The sequence below is a fragment of the Lissotriton vulgaris genome, chromosome 5 (genome assembly GCF_964263255.1).
Source record: "Lissotriton vulgaris chromosome 5, aLisVul1.2, whole genome shotgun sequence".
In the NCBI taxonomy this organism is placed as follows: domain Eukaryota; kingdom Metazoa; phylum Chordata; class Amphibia; order Caudata; family Salamandridae; genus Lissotriton; species Lissotriton vulgaris.
In genome coordinates, this window is record NC_141693.1 from 1,049,722,318 (window position 1) to 1,049,741,689 (window position 19,372).

General features: G+C 46.7%; 2 protein-coding genes across 5 annotated transcripts in view; both read left to right on the plus strand.

The window, feature by feature from the left end:
* The window catches only part of SUFU (SUFU negative regulator of hedgehog signaling), a 561,046-nt gene that overhangs the window by 337,483 nt on the left and 204,191 nt on the right, over positions 1-19,372 (plus strand). For 3 of the 4 annotated variants that reach the window (XM_086922691.1, XM_086922692.1, XM_086922693.1), the window contains exon 8: positions 4,819-4,930. In XM_086922691.1, coding sequence (XP_086778817.1) covers positions 4,819-4,930 — 112 coding nt within the window. Of the gene's footprint in view, positions 1-3,861; positions 4,003-4,818; positions 4,931-19,372 lie in introns of all 4 variants that reach the window. The other variant, XM_086922694.1, reaches the window with a different exon arrangement.
* Positions 10,269-12,449, plus strand: LOC147711979 (caprin-2-like). Its single transcript, XM_086920272.1, has one exon. The coding sequence runs from the start codon at positions 11,240-11,242 to the stop codon at positions 12,386-12,388; it is 1,149 nt and encodes a 382-aa protein (XP_086776398.1). The 5' UTR covers positions 10,269-11,239; the 3' UTR covers positions 12,389-12,449.

Below are 19,372 nucleotides of genomic sequence, written 5' to 3' on the forward strand. Positions count from 1 at the left end.
GTTCAAGATACCAGTTATTAAGGCATTCATGAAAGGCCTTAAAAGAGTCATTCTACCCAAGGTTCCCCCTGCACCTGCTCATAATCTCAATATTGTACTCACCAGACTTATGGGTTCACCAATTCCTATCTTGGAAGGTAGACTTTTTAGTAGCCATTACTTCTCTTAGACGTGTCAGTAAGCTCCAGGCACTTACCTTGACAGGACCTTCCTTTCAGCTACACAGATAGTGTAGTCCATCGAACCAACCCAATTTCTACTTTTTACCTAAATCAGTCCGTTTAATTGCTGATCTTCTTTCCGCTACCTGATTCAGTTGCAGAAAGGGCCCTTCATACTCAAGATGTTAAAAGAGCTTTAATGTACTATATTGATGGAACTAAAGAGTTTAGTAAAACCAAGCAACTCAATGATTTTTTTGCCCCCTCACGTAGGAAAGACCATATAAAAATCTGGTAGTTCTTGATGGATAATTAAGTGCATTCAGACATGTTACATCAAAGCTAAAAGAACTTTGCTCACACCTCCTAGAGCACACTCTACCCGCAAGATAGGAGGATCTATGGCTTTCCTGGACAATCTACCAATAGCTGAGATTTGTAAAGCAGCTACATGGTCCACCACACACATTTTCACTCAACATTTCCGTGTGGATGTATTAGCACGGCAACAGGCAAATGTAGGACAGACAGTCCTACGTACCCTTTTCCAAACAACTGCAACACCCAAAGGTTAACCACCGCTTTCTGGAGGTTGCCACTTTGTACTCTTTGTAGAGCATGTGTTTCTACAGCCACACATGCCATTGAATGGATTGTTACTTACCCTGTAAGCATCTGTTCGTGGCATGTTTTGCTGTAGATTCACGTGCGCCAGCCCTCCTCCCCATACACTTGCCGCTGTTGCAGTACCTACTACACTATTGTATGCATGGTCATCTCTTTACTAACACTCACACTTCATTCACAACCGACTGCAGGAAAACAATCTAACAATTTAGTCGATGCCCATGCGCAATATCACTGAGAGGAGAAGTCACTTTACTTTGTGACTCGAAAGACTTCTTCGAAGAAAAACAAGTTACACACACCCCAACCCAACCCAACACTAGATGCCAGAAGTATACATAGCATGTGAATTTACAGCACTGCATACAAGGAACAGATGCTTACAGTGTAAGTAAAATCCTTTCTCTCTTTGTCTAACGGTTCTACATTTGCTGCTAGTTTAGAGGGGAAAATTAAGTCTCTTGTCCCAGCCATTTTGTCTTGTTCTGCTTAAGTTTTTGAACGTCAGTATACTATTTAAGCAAGTAGGATGTACTGAATCCAGAGGACACATACTCGTGCATAAATGGGTGCTTTGGTGGGTTGCCAGATCGCGATAATGAGCACACAGTGTATTCTCAACCAACAAATGCTGGAAGCAACTTTGCAGGTGATTTCTACATAGAGTGATGGGGAGCAGCAAATTGTCACTGGTTGCTGAACAGTAACAGCTGTGCCATACCAGCCTTGACTTGCACCAGCCAGCCAAACTGGTTTTTGCTATGTGATGATGCTGAACATATTTCTTTTCTCGGCAGGGTATGATAGGGAAGTCCTCAAACCCTCTCAGAGAGCTGCTGGTTCTCTGGTGCCCATGGCACAAGGGCAGCTATATGCAGTTGTTGCAGACAAAAGAAAGAAGGCAATATCAGTCTTGTGAGAAACTGGTGTCCTGGACTTCCACACTTGTATGACGCAAAGCCCTCATTCACAAACCATATTCTGGGAAATGGAGTATTCAGGACCTCATTTTTTTTAAATTTAGGAATTTGTTTATTAATGAAGGAAAATGCATCTGATACAGTACCACTCACATACTCTTCACTTTCGTGCCTTAACAGTTGCATCAAATACATGAATTACCTACAAAGCTAAAATTGCATCACTTTGAAGTCAAAGTATTCCAGTCTTTGAGAGAGCCTTTACAGCCAGTCGACTTTCATAGCATTGTCTGAAAAATGTATTAGCCAACGAGCTATACCAATGCAATGTATTGTATCCAGGATTCCCAAATTTTAATGACTCACCAGGTGTCCCCTCTTTTTATAAGCTTTTTCCCTCTGCAGATACACACCAGTCCATTCTGACACACTGTGAATGCCTTGTTAGGACTGAAGAAGGGGTCTCCAGGTAGGGCCGGACTGGCCCTAGCATGCACCAGCTGTTTTCCTGGTGGGCCGGAAGAGTGGGGGCCGGTTTAGGAGCGTGGGACTATTTTACATACAGGGGGCCAGTTTTGCAGAAGTAGTGTTTTCCATAAGCGCCCCCCCCCCCCCCCCCCCCCCCCACGGCGGTCCAACTAAATTGCCAGGGATGGTTTGTGTTCCCAGTCCAGACCTGTCTTCAGGATCAGACTATCTCTACGGTCTAACACCAAAGCAAAGTTTACATAGATTCTATGTTTCCTGTGGGCAGTTTTTGGTCATCCCAGTATTTTGGGGGAATCACCAGAATGCATGAAGGAAGATTCCCCTTCTTTCTGCTGTCTTTGACAATAGACCATGGGGATTCTACGCATATCCTACAGCAATGATTGTGAAAAGTACACTCTGAAGCTCTTTTACCTGGATTAGCCTAAAACAGCATATTGCCACCTCTCTGCAGTACATTTGGGCATGTGTGGGACATGGGCTCACTGACATTCAGAGAGAAAGAGTTGGTAGACTTGTCAGTGAGGCATACACTGAAAAAGGCTGGAGCTCCTACACATTCACCAGCCACCACAAGCAGTCCGTCTTGCCAATGCCAGCACGGTGGTAGGTTCCACGCTCCAAACTGGGTGCAATACTGCCAGTGGCTGTGGAGATGTTGATGCCCCTAGGGACAAATTGGAAGGGAGAGCTAGAGCTAGAAAAGTTGAAAAAGAATATGATGTGATAACTGTCTGCAGAGTGTGAGAACCTACGACCTTAAACTTTGGGGACTTCCACCAAGAGTTTTTGCTCTTGTAAGGTAACTGAAGTGTCTGTTCAAAGACACTTTCCAGTTGAGATCTTCCAAGCAGCCTTTAAGCTTGGACTTTGTGAAAGTACTGTATGTGGAAGGAGTGCAGGAGAGAGATTACATATTCTAAACAGTTGCACATGTGCACTAGCGTATTTGTGTTCAGTGGCAGTTGAGAGGTTTACATTCTTTCCCATGCAGTGAAGGACACATCAGTTTTGTGAAAAAAAGGCCACTTGATGTCTTATTGCACATACATTAGTAAGGTGAATAACGTTTTGACAAAATCCTTGCCAGGGGTGGACGGTTTTATAAAAGAATAATAGAGTTGTCTCTTACTAACTCAACATAGCTGGCAGTGGAACACTCCAATTATTGAGCATGTCAGTTTCTAAGCAGGGCATGGTTGCAAAATGACTATACCCAGCTGCTTCACTTCTACGTAGTTATTTTGTATTCTTTAGCATAGAACAGGGTCTTTAAGAGGGTTAAGGACTTGCTATTTCATGACCTAACGATTTATTACTCTCAGTTCATTCTGACTATTTACTATATGGAAACACTGTTGCACACCTAAAGGCCCTTGTGCATGTACTCTTGGAACATCATCATTTATTGTACTTTCAGGCCTAGAAAATCATGCCTTAGATCAGGTTATCTGTCATTTCACAGGGGTCGGGCTCTGCTTGTACTTAAGCTAAGCCAAGACTCTCATTTTAAAAAACATCCGGAAAGGTGTTCACGAAATCTGTGTACATGCAGCTTCAAAAGGAGATTTGGGGCATCTATGGGCTTTCCTATAGTCTGTTGAGGTCGTATTTGCTAGAACTCACATCAAATATAACTGGTCCCTTTTCTTTCTTCTATACAGGAGTGCATAGTTGCTGTCTGAAAATTAGAGCAGGAAGCCAGAATATTGAGAAAAGGTCAGGCTCTCAGCATAAATCTAGAGTTTGCAATCCACTTGCTCCAGGGAATGAATCTTGTTCTTCTGGTGGGATGAAGGAGATCTGTAAGTTCAAGCTATTTGGATATAATATCGATTTATTTTTGTGTCACTACCCACTGATGCACATTCTTTTGGGTGCTTTGGAGTGCCCAAAACAAATTGATACATTAGAAAGAAGGCTTCACACAAAACGCAATCCTCAAGGCCTATGTCTTTAGGATATAAATATTTTTTTTTTAAAGTGAACACACTGTTTTGCTTTAACTAGCAATTAAACACTGAAAGTAAATAATACACCCATAACATCCATCCAAGAGCTTTTATTGATGAAGAAAATTGTTAAAATGTTCAGTAAAGAACATTGTTTGGACTTTTTGTTAATGGCACGTTCTACACCCCAGAACACTGAAACAGTTTTTCCTGGTTCTAAATATTTGCAGCAGTCACTCAGAGCACAGCACCTCACATGCATCAACGAGGGTATTTTAATGCAAAATATATTTTGGCAGCAGTGGTAAATACCTTGTGTGATTTCAGCAGCCGGCTTAGATAAGTGCAACATAACATTCGTTTAGGCAAGATTCCGGAAGTGCATAATGGAAATTTCAGACATTGCTTAATTTTGATTAAATATTAAGAGCCTGAAGCCTTGGAATGGAACTAACAACAAATGTATGACTTTCTAGTTCATAATTTATTGTAAATTGAAGTGAGCTCTCAAAACAACACGAGTAGTTGCACGTTTTAAAATGTCAGGTAAAGTTTAAAAACAAAGTTCAAATCTGGCTGTTCCGAGCTGCATGCTCGGTGTTAAATTAACTGTTTAACACTTTTGCACCGTGTAAAGAATGTGAATAATTCATTATTTTCATCCCTTAGATACAGAGCAAATAAGAGAGACCCTACGACGAGGCCTTGAGATAAATACCAAACCTGTTCTACCTCCAATAAGTGGCCAAAGACAGAATGGAATGAACCATGATCGAGTACCGTGAGTCTCAATCAGCTCTAAAAATGTCAAAGAATAGTCTTCATCCTTTAGTTTATTTTTATGCATTTCATTTGCAAGGTGTTGCTTGCCTTCTCTCTTAAAATCTGATTGCATGCTTGCTTGTGGAAGGTGTTTGCACAGTTGTAATTATTGGAAATAGTGTAAAATGTTAATCAAGTAATATAGGTATAAACAGAGCTCCATAGTAGTTGAATATATTACTTGGTACTGGAGTTCATATGGCAGGAATTTATTTGTGTACTTACAGTCCACAACTTTCTATTTTCACTGTTGCCTTTTGGCCTTACAGCAAAACTAATTCATCTGCACTACTATGATTTTTTTTAACCGATTAAACATTAAAAATAAGTTGAGATGTGGAAAGCATGGACTTGTTTTTAGCAGTGCGTTATGTTTTTTTAATCTGACGGCCTCATTAATCCTAATAATGGCATCACAGTTTTATCTTCAACAGATGGATATTTGTTTCTGGTTTAGATGCACTCTGACACTGTTTACAAGATGTGATTCTATGTCAGGACCGGAGGCTTCAGATTATGCTATATCTTCCTTCGCTTTATTAACATAAAGTCTCCACAGCAGCTTAGGAAAAGATATAATAAGAACAAAAAATGCTTTAAACATAAAGCATTGACGTAATGTTCAACAAATCAAACAACAACTCCCAAGAGTCTCTTTGTATAACGATAGTCCATAGTCCTTCCACACTGTCCATCATCACTATAAAACCGGACTTCTCATCTTCTTCCTCCTCTTTCTTCGCTGCTCCCGCAGCCAGATAAGTGTTTTTCCTATTTTTCCCTTTTCAATGTTACTGATTGTATTGTGTACGATCGTTGGGGGACTCATTGCATGGTTTATTCCCTTACAGAGTCCCCGGTTGCGGGAACGTTCTTCGTTCCTACGCGACTTTATTTCCCAATTGTGTGCGGTGCGTACATAGACCGCCAGGGGGCGGCCTGTCGTCTCGCCGACCCTTCGGCGCGCCTCCGCAGTGCCAGGAGCCGCGCGGTGGAGTCTGTTTGCGCAGGAGCCAGCCCTCGCGTACCCCTCTGACACCTGGTGCCCCGGGTCTGTAATTTCCTACCCTTGACGCCCCGTTGGGGTCTGTATTGCGGCTCTGACCGCGTGAATCACCTTCGGGTGTCCTTTGTGCACCTCTTTGTCCAAAGTGTGGCCTAGCGCGCTTGAGGGGTGCAAAGACCCGGTCCCGGCGAGGAGGGTCTGCGCGCTTGGGGGTTGGTGCAGCCCACCTGCCACGTCAGTTGGCCGAAAACGTGATCGCAGCCGCTTGGCCTGCCCACATTCGAGATCTTTCTCGATTGCCGCCCTCTTGGGTGCCCCACATTTGCCCTTGGTTCCGAGATGGAAGGGGAATACGAGGAAGAACCCTGCCCCTATCTGCAGGACGACGAGTTCTACCAGGCGGTGGACAATTCCATCTACCGCTGCGTGACGGAGGTGGTAGGCCCCATGGAAGACCGCCTTTCCGCCCGCATCGTGGAGGAGTGCGCGAAGTTGGCAGCGGCGCATGTGCCTCCGTCCCCCGAGCTCCCGGGGACGTCCGGCGGGTTGCCACCCGCTCCGAAGAGGCCTTGTAAGGAGGGGCCGTCATCGGAGGCCCAAGGTGTGGACAGGGGCGCTTTTGAGCGTCTCCGAGACGCCTTCCTGGCTAAGGCGACGGCGGTGCCTCCTGCGCCCTTGGTGGACCCTAGTGCTTCGGGGGACGTGTCTACGACCCCCGCCTCCCCAGTGTACGACTCTCCGGACACGGATGACGACGGGGAGTCGACCCGATCTTGGCTTCCGGCGCCCTCTGCCAAGGAGATGCCCCGGGATGAGTCGGGCATGCTGGATCCGGACGAGATCGTCCACCCCCGCTCCGCGGCCTGGACACCGGGGGAGACGGTGGCGAAATTTGTCGCGGGCAGGCTGCGCAAGCCCCTGGAGAAAGAAGCGAGGGGTTGCCTACGTGGGGAGTGCCCTCGGCCAACTTTGGAGGGGAAGGTGGCCATGACCCCGGAATTGGATCCCAAGATGGCCACCTTCCTGGCGAAGTTTATGAAGGACCCCAGGAAAGGGATTGACCGGTCCTGGCGGGCCTGCCAGGACAAATTGTTAGATGCGGTCGGGCCCGCCACGAAGATCCTCGACATGGCGGAGGAGGCTAGAGCAAATGGCACCGCCATTTCCCCGGAGGTGCTCTCGAATTGGGCCCAGAGGGTGATTGTGTTCTTGGGCAACGCCAACTGTGCCCTGTCTACGGAGAGGCGGCGTTCGCTCCTAATCAAGTTGGACCCAAAGTTGGGGGACCTGGCCTCGTCGGAGGCGGGTGCTGTGACCCAGGGAGGCCTCTTCGGCGAACCCTTCATCAGGGAGCTGGGCAAGTTCGTGAACACGTTCACGTCGCTGGATAAGGCCCAGTCCAGCATCAAGAGGGTGTTCCATCAGCGTTTCTCCGGAGGGGCCGGTCGCGGTAGGGGCCGCGCGATCGGCCGTGGCCAGCAGACCAACAATAAAGGACAAGGCTCCGGAAGAGGTCAATACCAGACCTCTGCCAACTATACCAACTTCTACCCCACCAGAGGACAGCGCTTCGGTGGCAGAGGGTTCAAGAAGAACTCCGGACAAGGAAATGCCCCCAGTAAGTGTACTTTGTTTGGATCAAGTTCCTATTGGGGGGCGGCTGGCAAGCTTTTACGAGGAGTGGGAATTGCTCACTGCCGACGCTTGGGTTCTGCAAACGGTACGAGGTTTCCATATAGAATTTTACGACCAGCCCACTCAAGCGAGGCCCCCGCGCCCGATGGTCTTTTCAGAGTCCGACGCGCGATTGATAGACGGGGAGATCTCGGACTTGCTGCGCAAGGGGGCCATCCGTCTATCAACGCGCCACCCGCATGGGTTCCTCAGCAACGTCTTTTTAGTGGACAAGATGGATGGGGGCAAGAGACCTGTGATCAATCTCAAGGAGTTCAATGGGTGGTTGGTCTACCGTCACTTCAAAATGGAGGGTATCCACCTCCTTCGAGACGTGCTCCTCCCTCGGGATTGGATGGTGAGACTGGATCTCAAGGACGCCTACTTGGTCGTCCCCATCCACCCCCCTCATCGTCGTTTCCTACAATTCCTGTGGGACGACAGGGTGTTCGAATTCACCGCTCTGCCGTTCGGTCTTTCTTCGGCCCCGTGGTGCTTCACAAAGGTCCTCCACCCGGTAGTGGAGTTTCTCAGAAGTCAGGGGGTCCGTATGCTAGTATACTTGGACGACATCCTCCTCATGGGGCAGTGCCCAGAGGTGCTGGCGGGCCAGCTGCGTCAAGCTGTCGGCCTGCTCCAGAGACTGGGGTTTGTGATCAACGGCTCCAAGTCGGTTTTGGTTCCCACTCAGCAGGTCACCTTTTTAGGTTTCGTGGTGGACTCGGTGCAGGCGGTCTTGAGCCTGCCGGGTCGGAAGGTCGCAAAGATACGACACCTGCTTCGGCAGACGGTCGCGAGGGATCATACGTCCCTGCGCCATATCGCCAAGGTGGTGGGTCTTCTCTCGTCCTCCATCCAGGCGATTTTCCCAGGCCCACTGCACTACAGGGCTCTCCAACGCCTGAAGGCGCAACATCTGCGCCGTGGGATGAGTTACGATCAGTGGGTCCCTCTCACGGACGAAGTGAAGGAGGAAATGTCATGGTGGCTGTCTCACATGGAGGCATGGAATGGTCGGGCGATCTTCGGTTCGGCCCCGGACCTGATCATAGAGTCCGACACCAGCAGGTCGGGCTGGGGCGCCCGGTGCGGGGATTTTTCCACCGGCGGCGCCTGGTCTTCAGAAGAACAACGATTGCATATCAATTGTTTGGAGCTCCTGGCGGGCTCCTTCGCAGTTCGTTGTTGGACCAAAGATTCGGTCAAGGCCTGTGTCCTGTTACGGATGGACAATATTTCGGCGGTTCATTATGTGAACCATCTAGGCGGTCCTCGTTCCCGCGCCTTGGCGGACTTGGCGAAGGACTTCTGGGATTATTGCCTGTCTCGTCACATTGCGGTGACGGCGGAGTATCTGCCAGGCAAGTGCAATCAAGTAGCGGATTGGCACTCCAGACATCTCAGGGACGCCAGCCAGTGGAAACTAGATCCGGAAGTCTTCCGGTGGCTGCACTCCCTCTGGGGTCCCTTCTCGGTGGACCTCTTTGCGTCCCGTCTCGACCACCAGCTGCCGCGGTTCTTCAGCGGGAGGCCGGACCCTCTAGCGGAGGCCACGGACGCGTTCTTACAGGATTGGAGTCGGGAACAACCGTTTGCGTTTCCCCCGTTCTCCATGATAATGCGAACGGCGGCTCACATTCGCCGCCAGGGTGCGGAGCTGGTGTTGGTTACACCACTCTGGAGGTCTCAAGTGTGGTTTCCGGTTCTTCTGGAACTTTCTTGGGATTTTCCAATCCTACTCCCCCTGTTTCCTCTGCTCCTGACAAATCCGGATCAGGAACCTCATCCCCTCGTCCTGCAGAACTCTCTCCGCCTCGTGGCGTGGAGGCTCTCAGGAGACGCTGGTCGCTCCCGGGCCTTTCGGGGTCGGCTGAGCACTTGCTCTCCAAAGCATGGGCCGATAGTACGACGAAGCGTTACAGATCCGCTTGGCTTAAGTGGATGCGTTGGTGTCTACGAAGGGACTTGGATCCCTTGGTCGCAGGCCTCGTTCCCGTGCTGAATTTCCTGGCGCATTTGGCCGACAAGGGCCTGGCGTATAGAACGATCAATGCTATTCGATCGGCGATTTTGGCTGGCCACGACAACATCGATGGCCATCCAGTAGGGGAACATCCTTTTGTTTGCCGGCTTCTGCGGGCTATCCGCCTCGCGCTGCCTCCGGAACCCAGGTACTCCGTCCTTTGGGACGTCAATTTGGTGCTGAATTTGTTCTTGTCGTGGCCGGCCAATTCCTATCTGTCTCTTAAAGAGCTGTCGGCGAAGTTAGCCATGTTGTTATGTTTGGTTTCTTGTAGACGCGTCTCTGACGTGCGCGCGCTGGATGTCTCTGCACGCATTTTTTCCCCGGATGGGGTTACTTTTACCGTGGGCCGACGCACTAAAACGTCGTCGCGGTCCATTTCATATCCAGCTTTTCTCGACACTCCTAAGTTGTGTGTCGTGCAATGCCTCAAAGCATATGAGGACCTGACCTTGGATTTACGCCCTCCGGGCGAGCGTCAGTTGTTGATTGCCCTGCGGAAGCCACACAAAGCTGTCTCCTCTCCCACTATTGCTCGGTGGGTGCGGTGGGTCATGCAAGAAGCGGGCATCAATACTTCTCTCTTTGGAGCACACTCCGCCAGGGGGGCCATGGCCTCTAAGGCATTCTCGGTGGGTGCTCGTCTGGAGGACCTAATGCGAGCGGCGGATTGGTCCTCGGATTCCACCTTCAAGAGGTTTTATTTTAAGCCGGTGGTGGATTTGGCCCAGTTGGTGGTAAGTAAGCTTTGAACTAGCATAATCTGAAGCCTCCGGTCCTGACATAGAATCGAAATTTGCCTAGCTTACGTAACGGTAAGTTTCAATTCTATTAAGGACACGGAGGCGAGGATTATCCCACCCAGGCTACAGTGGTGTCTCTACCCACCCGTATGGCAGTAAGTAAAGCGTTTTCCTTTACATGGTCAGTACTGTATTAATCACTGAATGCTCCTCGCCTTGTTGTTGCATTCCTGAACCACCTCGCTGATGCTGTTCCTTTTTCGACAGGCAACGACGGTGCTAAACAGGACCAATGAGGCTCAAGCGTGATCTGCGCGAAGAAAGAGGAGGAAGAAGATGAGAAGTCCGGTTTTATAGTGATGATGGACAGTGTGGAAGGACTATGGACTATCGTTATACAAAGAGACTCTTGGGAGTTGTTGTTTGATTTGTTGAACATTACGTCAATGCTTTATGTTTAAAGCATTTTTTGTTCTTATTATATCTTTTCCTAAGCTGCTGTGGAGACTTTATGTTAATAAAGCGAAGGAAGATATAGCATAATCCTCGCCTCCGTGTCCTTAATAGAATTGAAACTTACCGTTACGTAAGCTAGGCAAATTTCGATTCTAAATCAGGCTTTTGGATTTTTAGACTTTAAACCATCAGATAAGTAGGATTTCTGCTGGATTTCGGGGCAAACATAAACTCAGTCAGAAACTCAGTCAGAATGATCTCTTGTTTTTCATCAGGAGGACTTGCTAATATCTGCAGCGATGAGGCAGTAGCATTTTGTGAAAGGGTGTGTCTTCACTGCAATCTGAACAGATTTGCCTTGGAACGATGAATGGCTCAAATGATTCCTTGATTACCATAGAAGACACGGTCTTTGTACCAGAAATGGATCTTTCCACCACGGAACAAGTTGCTGAGGCTGTCCTCGCTCTGCCAGGAGAGACTGAGAGCCATACTCCAGCAAAGCCACTGTATACTAAAAGTGTGGATATGTCTGACACTGAGCCAAAAAACGAGGAACAATCCAAAGCATGTGTTCCTCTGTCAAATGGCCATCAGAATCCGACGTCACAGGATCCTTCGACTTGTTCCTTGTCTCCAGTATCGAAAGGGCTCGCGTTCCAGCCTCCCTCGCCAAACGGCAGCTCTGGAAACATAAGTGCAGCACCATTTCAGGCTGTGCAGACAGTCTTTAAAGTGAATGCACCCTTACCACCCCGAAAGGAGTTCGATCTGAAAGATGAGTCGCCTTATCCTGTGAACTACAACCAGTCTTACACCACCGCCAGCACCCAGACCGGGCCTCAGAGTGTCCTGCAACCTGCTCAGATTGTAGACCAAGCCGCCTTCGTGCAAGAGTCTCTATCAGGCCCCGGAGCACCCGACCATGTGGAAGGAAACAGGAGTCAGCGAGCAAGGTCCAAGGAGGACCAAGATGCAACTCTTTCTTATCAACCTGATGGAACTATTCAGATGAGTAATGGAAATGCCTCGTTTTATCCAGCACAAGGCAGCACCTTTGTCAGGAACACTGCACCTTACATAAACTGCCGTGGGTCAGTCAGAGGAGCTGCGAGAGGCGGGAGAGGCTTAGTCAATTCATACCGTTCCCCAAGTGGATACAAAGGTTTTGATGGTTATAGAGGAGGGCCTCCATTAGTGACTAATGGGAATTGTGGCCAGCCGCAGTACTGTGCTCGAGAGTATCCAGGAGTGCAGTATGTACAAAGGGATGGAAGTTACCAACAGGGCTATAAACGTGCAACATCTGGTGGGCAGCGACCAAATTCAAGAGGTGCCAATCGTGGAAATAGTCAGGAAGATCAGTGGATGCCAAATAGAGGTCGTGAGAGAGGGTATTTCAGAAGAAGGGAATGGAGGAAAGCACGTTTTCCATTTGAGAGTCAATTGGACGCACAGAAGTACAGCGGAAGATTAAACACCCCTAAGCACAGAGAGGGAGATGTATCAACCTAGTTTAGTAACCAATATACATAGATGAATGTGTCAGAACTAATATTCAATAAAATGACGATTTAAATTAAAAAAAAAAAAAAAAAAAAAAAAAAAAAAAGAATGATCTCTTGTAGCCTCATTGACTGTTCCATCAGATTTTCATTTCCATCCTTTTCTGATTTTGCCACTAATGTGAAATTGATTATTTTTCAAAATGGGACTGAAATGGATGTTAGGGCGTTAATACAAAAATAATGAATTGACAAGCCATCCATTTCATCCATGATTCAGTTTTCCTGTTCAGTCACTCCTTTTTCCAGTGTAGCATCCCAGATGCTTGGGAAGTTGCTTCCATTCCAAGCAAACAATTCTAGCAAAGATTTTCATCAACTTCAGTCATTTGTTGAGTCGCTCTTTTAAAAAAATATATATAAATGTTTCTTTGCATTTTTTATTTATATCGACCAGCCAACAGCGATACAGTATTAGTACATAATCAGTGCACTTCCAGAAGGCCACCGCTGTGTCAACATTGGTGAACAATGCAATGCATAACATGTAACAGCTCCCACCCCCCACCTCCCTCCCCTTTCACCGGCAGCACTCCAGTCCAAATCGCAGTTCAGGAGAAAGATAAAAGTAGTTTGCAAAAGACGAACACACGGGTACAAGTTTCATGATGGTCATCCCGTTGTCACCACTCCGTCCTACCAACCCCCCCCCTCTCTGCAACAAGCCCTCTAGGGAGTAGTAGGAGATCCATTTACCCCAAATTTTAGGGAATTTTCTGGGGCGCAGCCCCTGGTGAGGTACGTCACCCTCTCGGCAATCATGTACATGTCAATGGCAGTTCGCCATTCCTGGGCTGTATGGTTTTCCGCAGACCACCAAAACCTGGTTACTGAATAATAGCTGGGCTCATGGCAGATCCAATTACCTCAGACAATTCCCTCATGAAAGTTTACCAGTACAGTTGAATTCTGGGGCAGCTCCAGACCATGTGTAAGAAAGAGCCTTCCATAGTAGCACAACATAGACAGGAGGGATCAGGCGCTCTCCCCATGGCGTAAAGGCGCCTTCTATCATATTAAGCTCTGTGCAGGATTTTAAATTGGATCAGCTGGTTCCGTGCCTTTATTGCTACTTAGCGGGGATGCATCAAGGTGACTTCCCAGTCGTTATCTTCTAGTTCTACTAAATCTCTTTCCCACTTTCCCCTTAGGCCTTTCAAGTAGTCAGGTTTGTTATTAACTGCATCGCTGCTGCGGCGATTTTTGCGCTGTGCGGCTTTTTTTTAAAAGCTGCGTTACATGACGAGCTCAGCTAGTCATCAGCACACGCCACCCGTGGCTGATGACGAGCTGAGCTCGTCATCAGCAGCGAAGGGGTTAAGGAGAATTCGGTACATGGAGGAGAATGCCACCTTCCCCAGGGCCTCTGTGAGAAGCCGTCCCTCAAGTGGTGCAAATTCCAGGATTCCCTCCCCAGGCAGCCCCGTAGCCGACCATGCATGTCTGCGCTGTGCCTATTTTAAAAATTGAGAGTTGGGCAGTGTTGTATTCACGCTTCAGTGAGCCAAATGTCATAAGGTCGCCCCTTTCCAGCAGGTCTCCTATCTTTGTAATCCTGATCAATTCCCATGGCCTATGATCTTTAGTTTACCAATCTTGACCATTAATGTCCCCTCCCATAGTGGTGTTTACCTGCTGGGATTGCGATTCCATTTCATGGCTTTCGTGGCTCTGGGCCAGATTTCGACTGCCACTCTAGTGGGAGGAAGTAGTTTCAAAGTTCCTCGCTCCCCCATATAAGTAGTTTAGATGGTTTTGATGGGTCCAGTGGTAGCTTTCTAGGCTAAAGGTGGAGTGGTTGTGGGCGCATGAATCCAGTAATTAATGATGATTAGATGAGAGGCCCAGTAATAGCCATGGCTATCAGGTAAAGCAATCGCGCCATTGTAGGTATTGCGCTGGAGTGTGGTCAGAGCAATCCTGGGGTGTTTACCACCCCAGAAGAAGGTGTGAGGGTCTACCTTTATTGCAAAAACCACAAATCCGCGGGTCTAAGATAAAGTGTTCCACAATTAAGACCAAAATTGCACCAAACAAGAAGTAAAACCAGGTGAGAGAAGTGTCATTCAGAGAAGTAGATTCCCATCAGTAACCTGGGTGATATCTCTCATCATGTGGGAAACTCTTATACACCTCCTTGTTGTCATACAGGAGGAGCTCACAAATATATAAAATAGATCTGTGAATAAAGCATAGTGTAATGCCGTGACTGTGCAGTGTAATAATAAGTGACTTAAAATTGATTGCCAAAAAGGAAAAATATGTTTATTCTGTATCCTTTGGTATCCAGGGATAAAAAAGTGCAAGGCGCCCTCAATAGATGTATGAGCGCACTGGTAATGCAGTCGACATGTTTCAGCCAATTACAATAAGGCTTTCTTCAGGACCTTACTCAAACTACTGCACATTTTATTGTGAAAATTGAAATGGAGAATAAAAAAGTCTTATTTAAACGATACAACCATATACCTATACACAGCAGTGTGATGGCAACAAGGCATAGGTGTCGCACTCCTGTTAAAAAATGAAGAAAATTAGAAGTGCAAATGGAACAATGGTCTCAACAGTGAAAAATACAATAATGCCACATTCAAATAGATGTGTGCCCATACAAAGCCAAACAAAGTGGTAGACTTTATATCAAAAACACCTTACCCGTTACAAATCGGGAGGATACTCATCGCTCCTGGCAACCGCTCAGGGCGTGAGGCAACGCTCTATAGGAAAGAAGGGAAAGCAATTAAACTAACCCAAATACAATATATAAAAGTCTGATGTTCATAATAGTAGGAGGCTCCATCATGAAGTATCAGATAGAAAAAGAAGTAAAAGTTAAGATTGAGTACGTAGGTTACATTGGACTTGCTACATAGCATGAATAGACCAGGATCGACTAAATTTTAGGTAAAAACTGTCTTGAGAAATGGAGAGGCAGAAGAAATGCTGTCTCAACCAAACCCAGATGTCCGCTCCAAACTGTCTCTAGCAGGCGAAACAAGATGACATTTGGAACACTCAGCTCGCGCTAGTAGCTCAAAACTAGTTACATGGGTCAATCGGGGGAAGAAGGCAATAGTTAAAGATAAAAAAACGGACAAACGCGGCAACACATTTGCATACTGGCTCCCTTACTAATGGCCTGGCTAGCGAAGACAGTCAGTCATAAAACAAAAAACAAAGCAAACTCACGCCATTTCTACAAGGTTGCTAGAGTAAGTCACTCCTCTTACCTAGTCCGTTGCTACCCCGGGCCGGAACCTGAGAGTCACCGGCGGTGTCGTCTCCCCCGGGGTAGCGATTTAAATATCCACGCTCGGCTAACATAATTGTGTGCAGCTGCTGGAATATATTATGGGTGGGTCACGTGGATTCGACCCCCAATCCGGCGGGTGATACAAAAGACTACAAACATGCCCCAGATTCATGGGATTTGTAGTCTTGTGACTCCCCACGCTCTCACCTTTGCAGAGGACTACAAGGGAATGCTTTGCAACGACGGGATATGTACTTTGAATGTGTGTGCTAGCGCTAACGCTAGGAGGAATCAATTGCCATGCGCAGAGCGGGGGACGCAGCTCGCATCTGGCAATAAAAAACTACAAAATAGCAGCGAACATTACAATAATTATGCCGGAATGAGATCTATAATACTGGTGTATATTAGAAATAAGACAAAAAACTCAACGACTAACAGCAGCCTCGAACTCCTGAGAATAGAGAGAGCGGGGGCTGGTGAGGGATTTTACTAGGTACAGACTCTCTCTATTGGCTGAGCTAATGTATGCCGAGGATGTTCATTTGTCTAGAAAAAGGGGGGCAAGACTTATTAAAAGATGTATGGCAAAAAACACCAGTTGAGTATAGCGTTGAGTATGCGCTAAATAACAGGCAACAAGACAGTGTATTCTAGCATTGTTTCTCTAACAGAAAGAGTTATTTACTACAAGGTCAACACAGAAGATACAGATGGACAGTAAAACTCGATCTAATGTGAGTATCAGTAATGGTATGGCATTCACAAACATAAAGTAGGGGCTGTGTAGTGTGATACCTAAGCCTCACAGTGCCAAATACTATGAATTGTGGATCTGTAAAGACAAAAAGATTCAGGGCCAATAAAACCTAATCTGTATCAGTGCTGTTACATATACAAAATTGATGCACAACTGATGTGTCAAAAAATCAAAAGTGGAGAGTCAAATGAGAGTCCACAGAATCTCATCATTAAAGCCATCAATGTTGCTCCGTAACTTGAATATCCAGCGTTGTTCTTTCCTAAATAGGAATGTAGCCACTAATATGTGAGGGTATGTAAGGTTGTTCTAAGATGGTCCACAACATTTCTTCAGGTCTATGTCTTTGTTCTAAAAAGTGACTGGTCAACTGGGTTGCTGGTTTTTTGCACCGAATGGTGCTCTTGTGTTCCATGATGCGTTGTTTAATATTTTGTGTTGTCATTCCGACATACTTCTTGGAACAGGGGCACGTGATAAGATATATCACTTTCTCACTATTGCGATTAGTATGCTTTAGCTGCTTCCACGGTCTTGAAGTACCAATATCGACCTCCGTGGGTATGTTTAGCCTGTGGGCATACTGTACATGTACCACAAGGGTTTTGCCCGTGCACTGCTGGCATGTTCCAGAGTGTATTAGGTTCAGGTGTGGTAGTGCCTCGTGGTCGTGTGTGAACAAGCCAATCCCGTTTTTACCTCTTTTAAAGGAAAACAATGGGAGTGGAATCTTATTCTGCCCCACATTCAAAATGCGCCAGTGTCTACGCACAATTTTATGAATCTGATTAGAGTGGGTGTTGAAAGTATTAACACAGGTGAGTCGTGTTAGCGGTGGCTTCGGCAATGCAGTCTCTATAAGGGCTTCCCGGTTGTTGTTAAAAGCTCTTATAAGATTGCCGTACCAGTCTTTTGGGATATTTCCTAGCTCAAAGGTTGTGAGAAAGCACAGTGGCATGTTTCTTAAAATCCTCACTAGTGGAACCGTTCATTCGGAGTCTAAGGAACTGCCCAAAAGGCAGCCCCCGTAAAGATTTAGGGTGGAAACTATCGTAGGTGAGCAGTGAGTTCCTAGCCATAGGCTTTTTGTAAATTTCACTTTCCAAACCTCTTGATGATGGAAAGATTCGAAGATCGAGAAATGGCAAACTGGTTTTGCTTGCATCCATTGTGAAATTTAGATCGTTATTTTGTTCGTTCAACCAAATATGGAACAGCTCAAGAGTATCTGAGTCCCCTCTCCATATGACGAATATATCGTCAATATAGCGTTTCCACTCTATCAAGTGGCTACGAAAAGGGTTGGTCTCTACAAGTACACAGTCTTGTTCAAAAAGGTGGACATAAAGGTTGGCCAGGCTTGGGGCAAAAACACTCCCCATTGATGTGCCCGATGTTTGAAGATAAATCTGATTTTCATATTTGAAAACATTTTCAGTCATCGTGAGCCTGGCACATTCCATAATTAAAGGAACTGGTGTAGTTGTGGTGCCCGGTCTTTGATCAAGAAGTGTCCTGACTGCATCTAGTGTTTCTAGCTGGGGAATACAGGTGTAAAGGGATTCCACATCAAAACTAACGAGGAAATCCGTCTCACCCTTGAACTCCATCTGAGGAAGTAACTGTAGGACATCTTTTGTATCTTGTAAATAGGTCGGCATGGTTTTGACCAGGGGTCTCCAAAAGTGATCCACAAATGTGGACAATGGCTCAAGCAGTGAGCCTATCCCAGAAATAATGGGACGACCTGGAGGAGGGCGCTGGGGCTTATGTATCTTAGGTAACAGATAAAAATAAGGCATCACTGGATAGGAAGTGAGCAAGAAATTAGCCTCCTGAGCTGACACCCAGCCTTCTGTTCTCCCTTCTTCCACAAGTTCCGTGATCTCTCTAGTAAGTCTAGCTGTCGGATCTGTGGACAGTTTACAATAAGATCTGGCGTCCATCAGCTGCCTGAGACATTTGTCTCGATAATCACTGGTGTCAAGAATAACAATAGCCCCACCCTTATCAGCAGGCTTTATGGTAATTGTAGAGTTTCCGGCCAAGGACTCCAATGCTTGTCTTTCCATTGCTGGAAGGTTCTGGTAGTGGCTCTTGGATAACGTGCTGAGATTGGAAACGTCATAGGTGACAGCTTTTTCAAAAGTCAGAACCTGATCAGGCACCGAGTGACTAGGGAAACTGAAAGTAGACTTAGGTCTCAGCCCGCTGTCTACATCTTCGCCCATATTCTAATTTCCGTCATTGGTCTGGTTTTTGAAGAAAAAGTGGAGTCTTATCTTCCGAAAGAACTTAGCTAGCTCACGCTGAATGAGAAAAGGATCACTAGTATTGGTGAGAACAAATCCCAAACCTCTATTGAGAACCGTTTCCTCGATCACCGCCACTGGCGGAACCTTCTTTGTACTGCGTAAGCTGCGTGGAGACCTCGGGGGAGTCCAATGTACTTGAGCGTGTTGTCCCCTTCGCTTTCCTTGTGAACGGCCTCGGCCCTGTCCTAAAAAAGACTGGTTCTAAAAAAATTGAGGATGCGGGTTAAACAGGACCATTTGTGGGTGAAACGGTGCATTCGGAAATTGCCAAGGTGCTGGCGGCCACCACTGGGCTTGTTGATGACCTCCCCATTGTCTCCTATTGTTGCCACCCCTTCCCCGGAATTTGGGTGTTGGCTGGTCAGCAGAATCTGAGTCACAGGACCAGTCTTCTGACCCAGAAGAAGAAGAATTTGAACCATATCTCCTATCTCCTTTTTTATTAAATTCTTATGGTACATAGCTTTCGTGAGTAAATAAATCTTTTCAAATGAAAAGCGAGCAAGATCTTTTAATAAATTTTCAATCTAGGTAAGGAGAATGCCATCTTTGAATTCTTTATTTGACTTGTTGTTTTCATCAAGGCTTTTCTTGAAAGACCCATTG

Bases quoted from the DNA above. Each gene is read 5' to 3' on its own strand.
- LOC147711979 (XM_086920272.1), top strand. From the start codon at position 11,240: ATGAATGGCTCAAATGATTCCTTGATTACCATAGAAGACACGGTCTTT.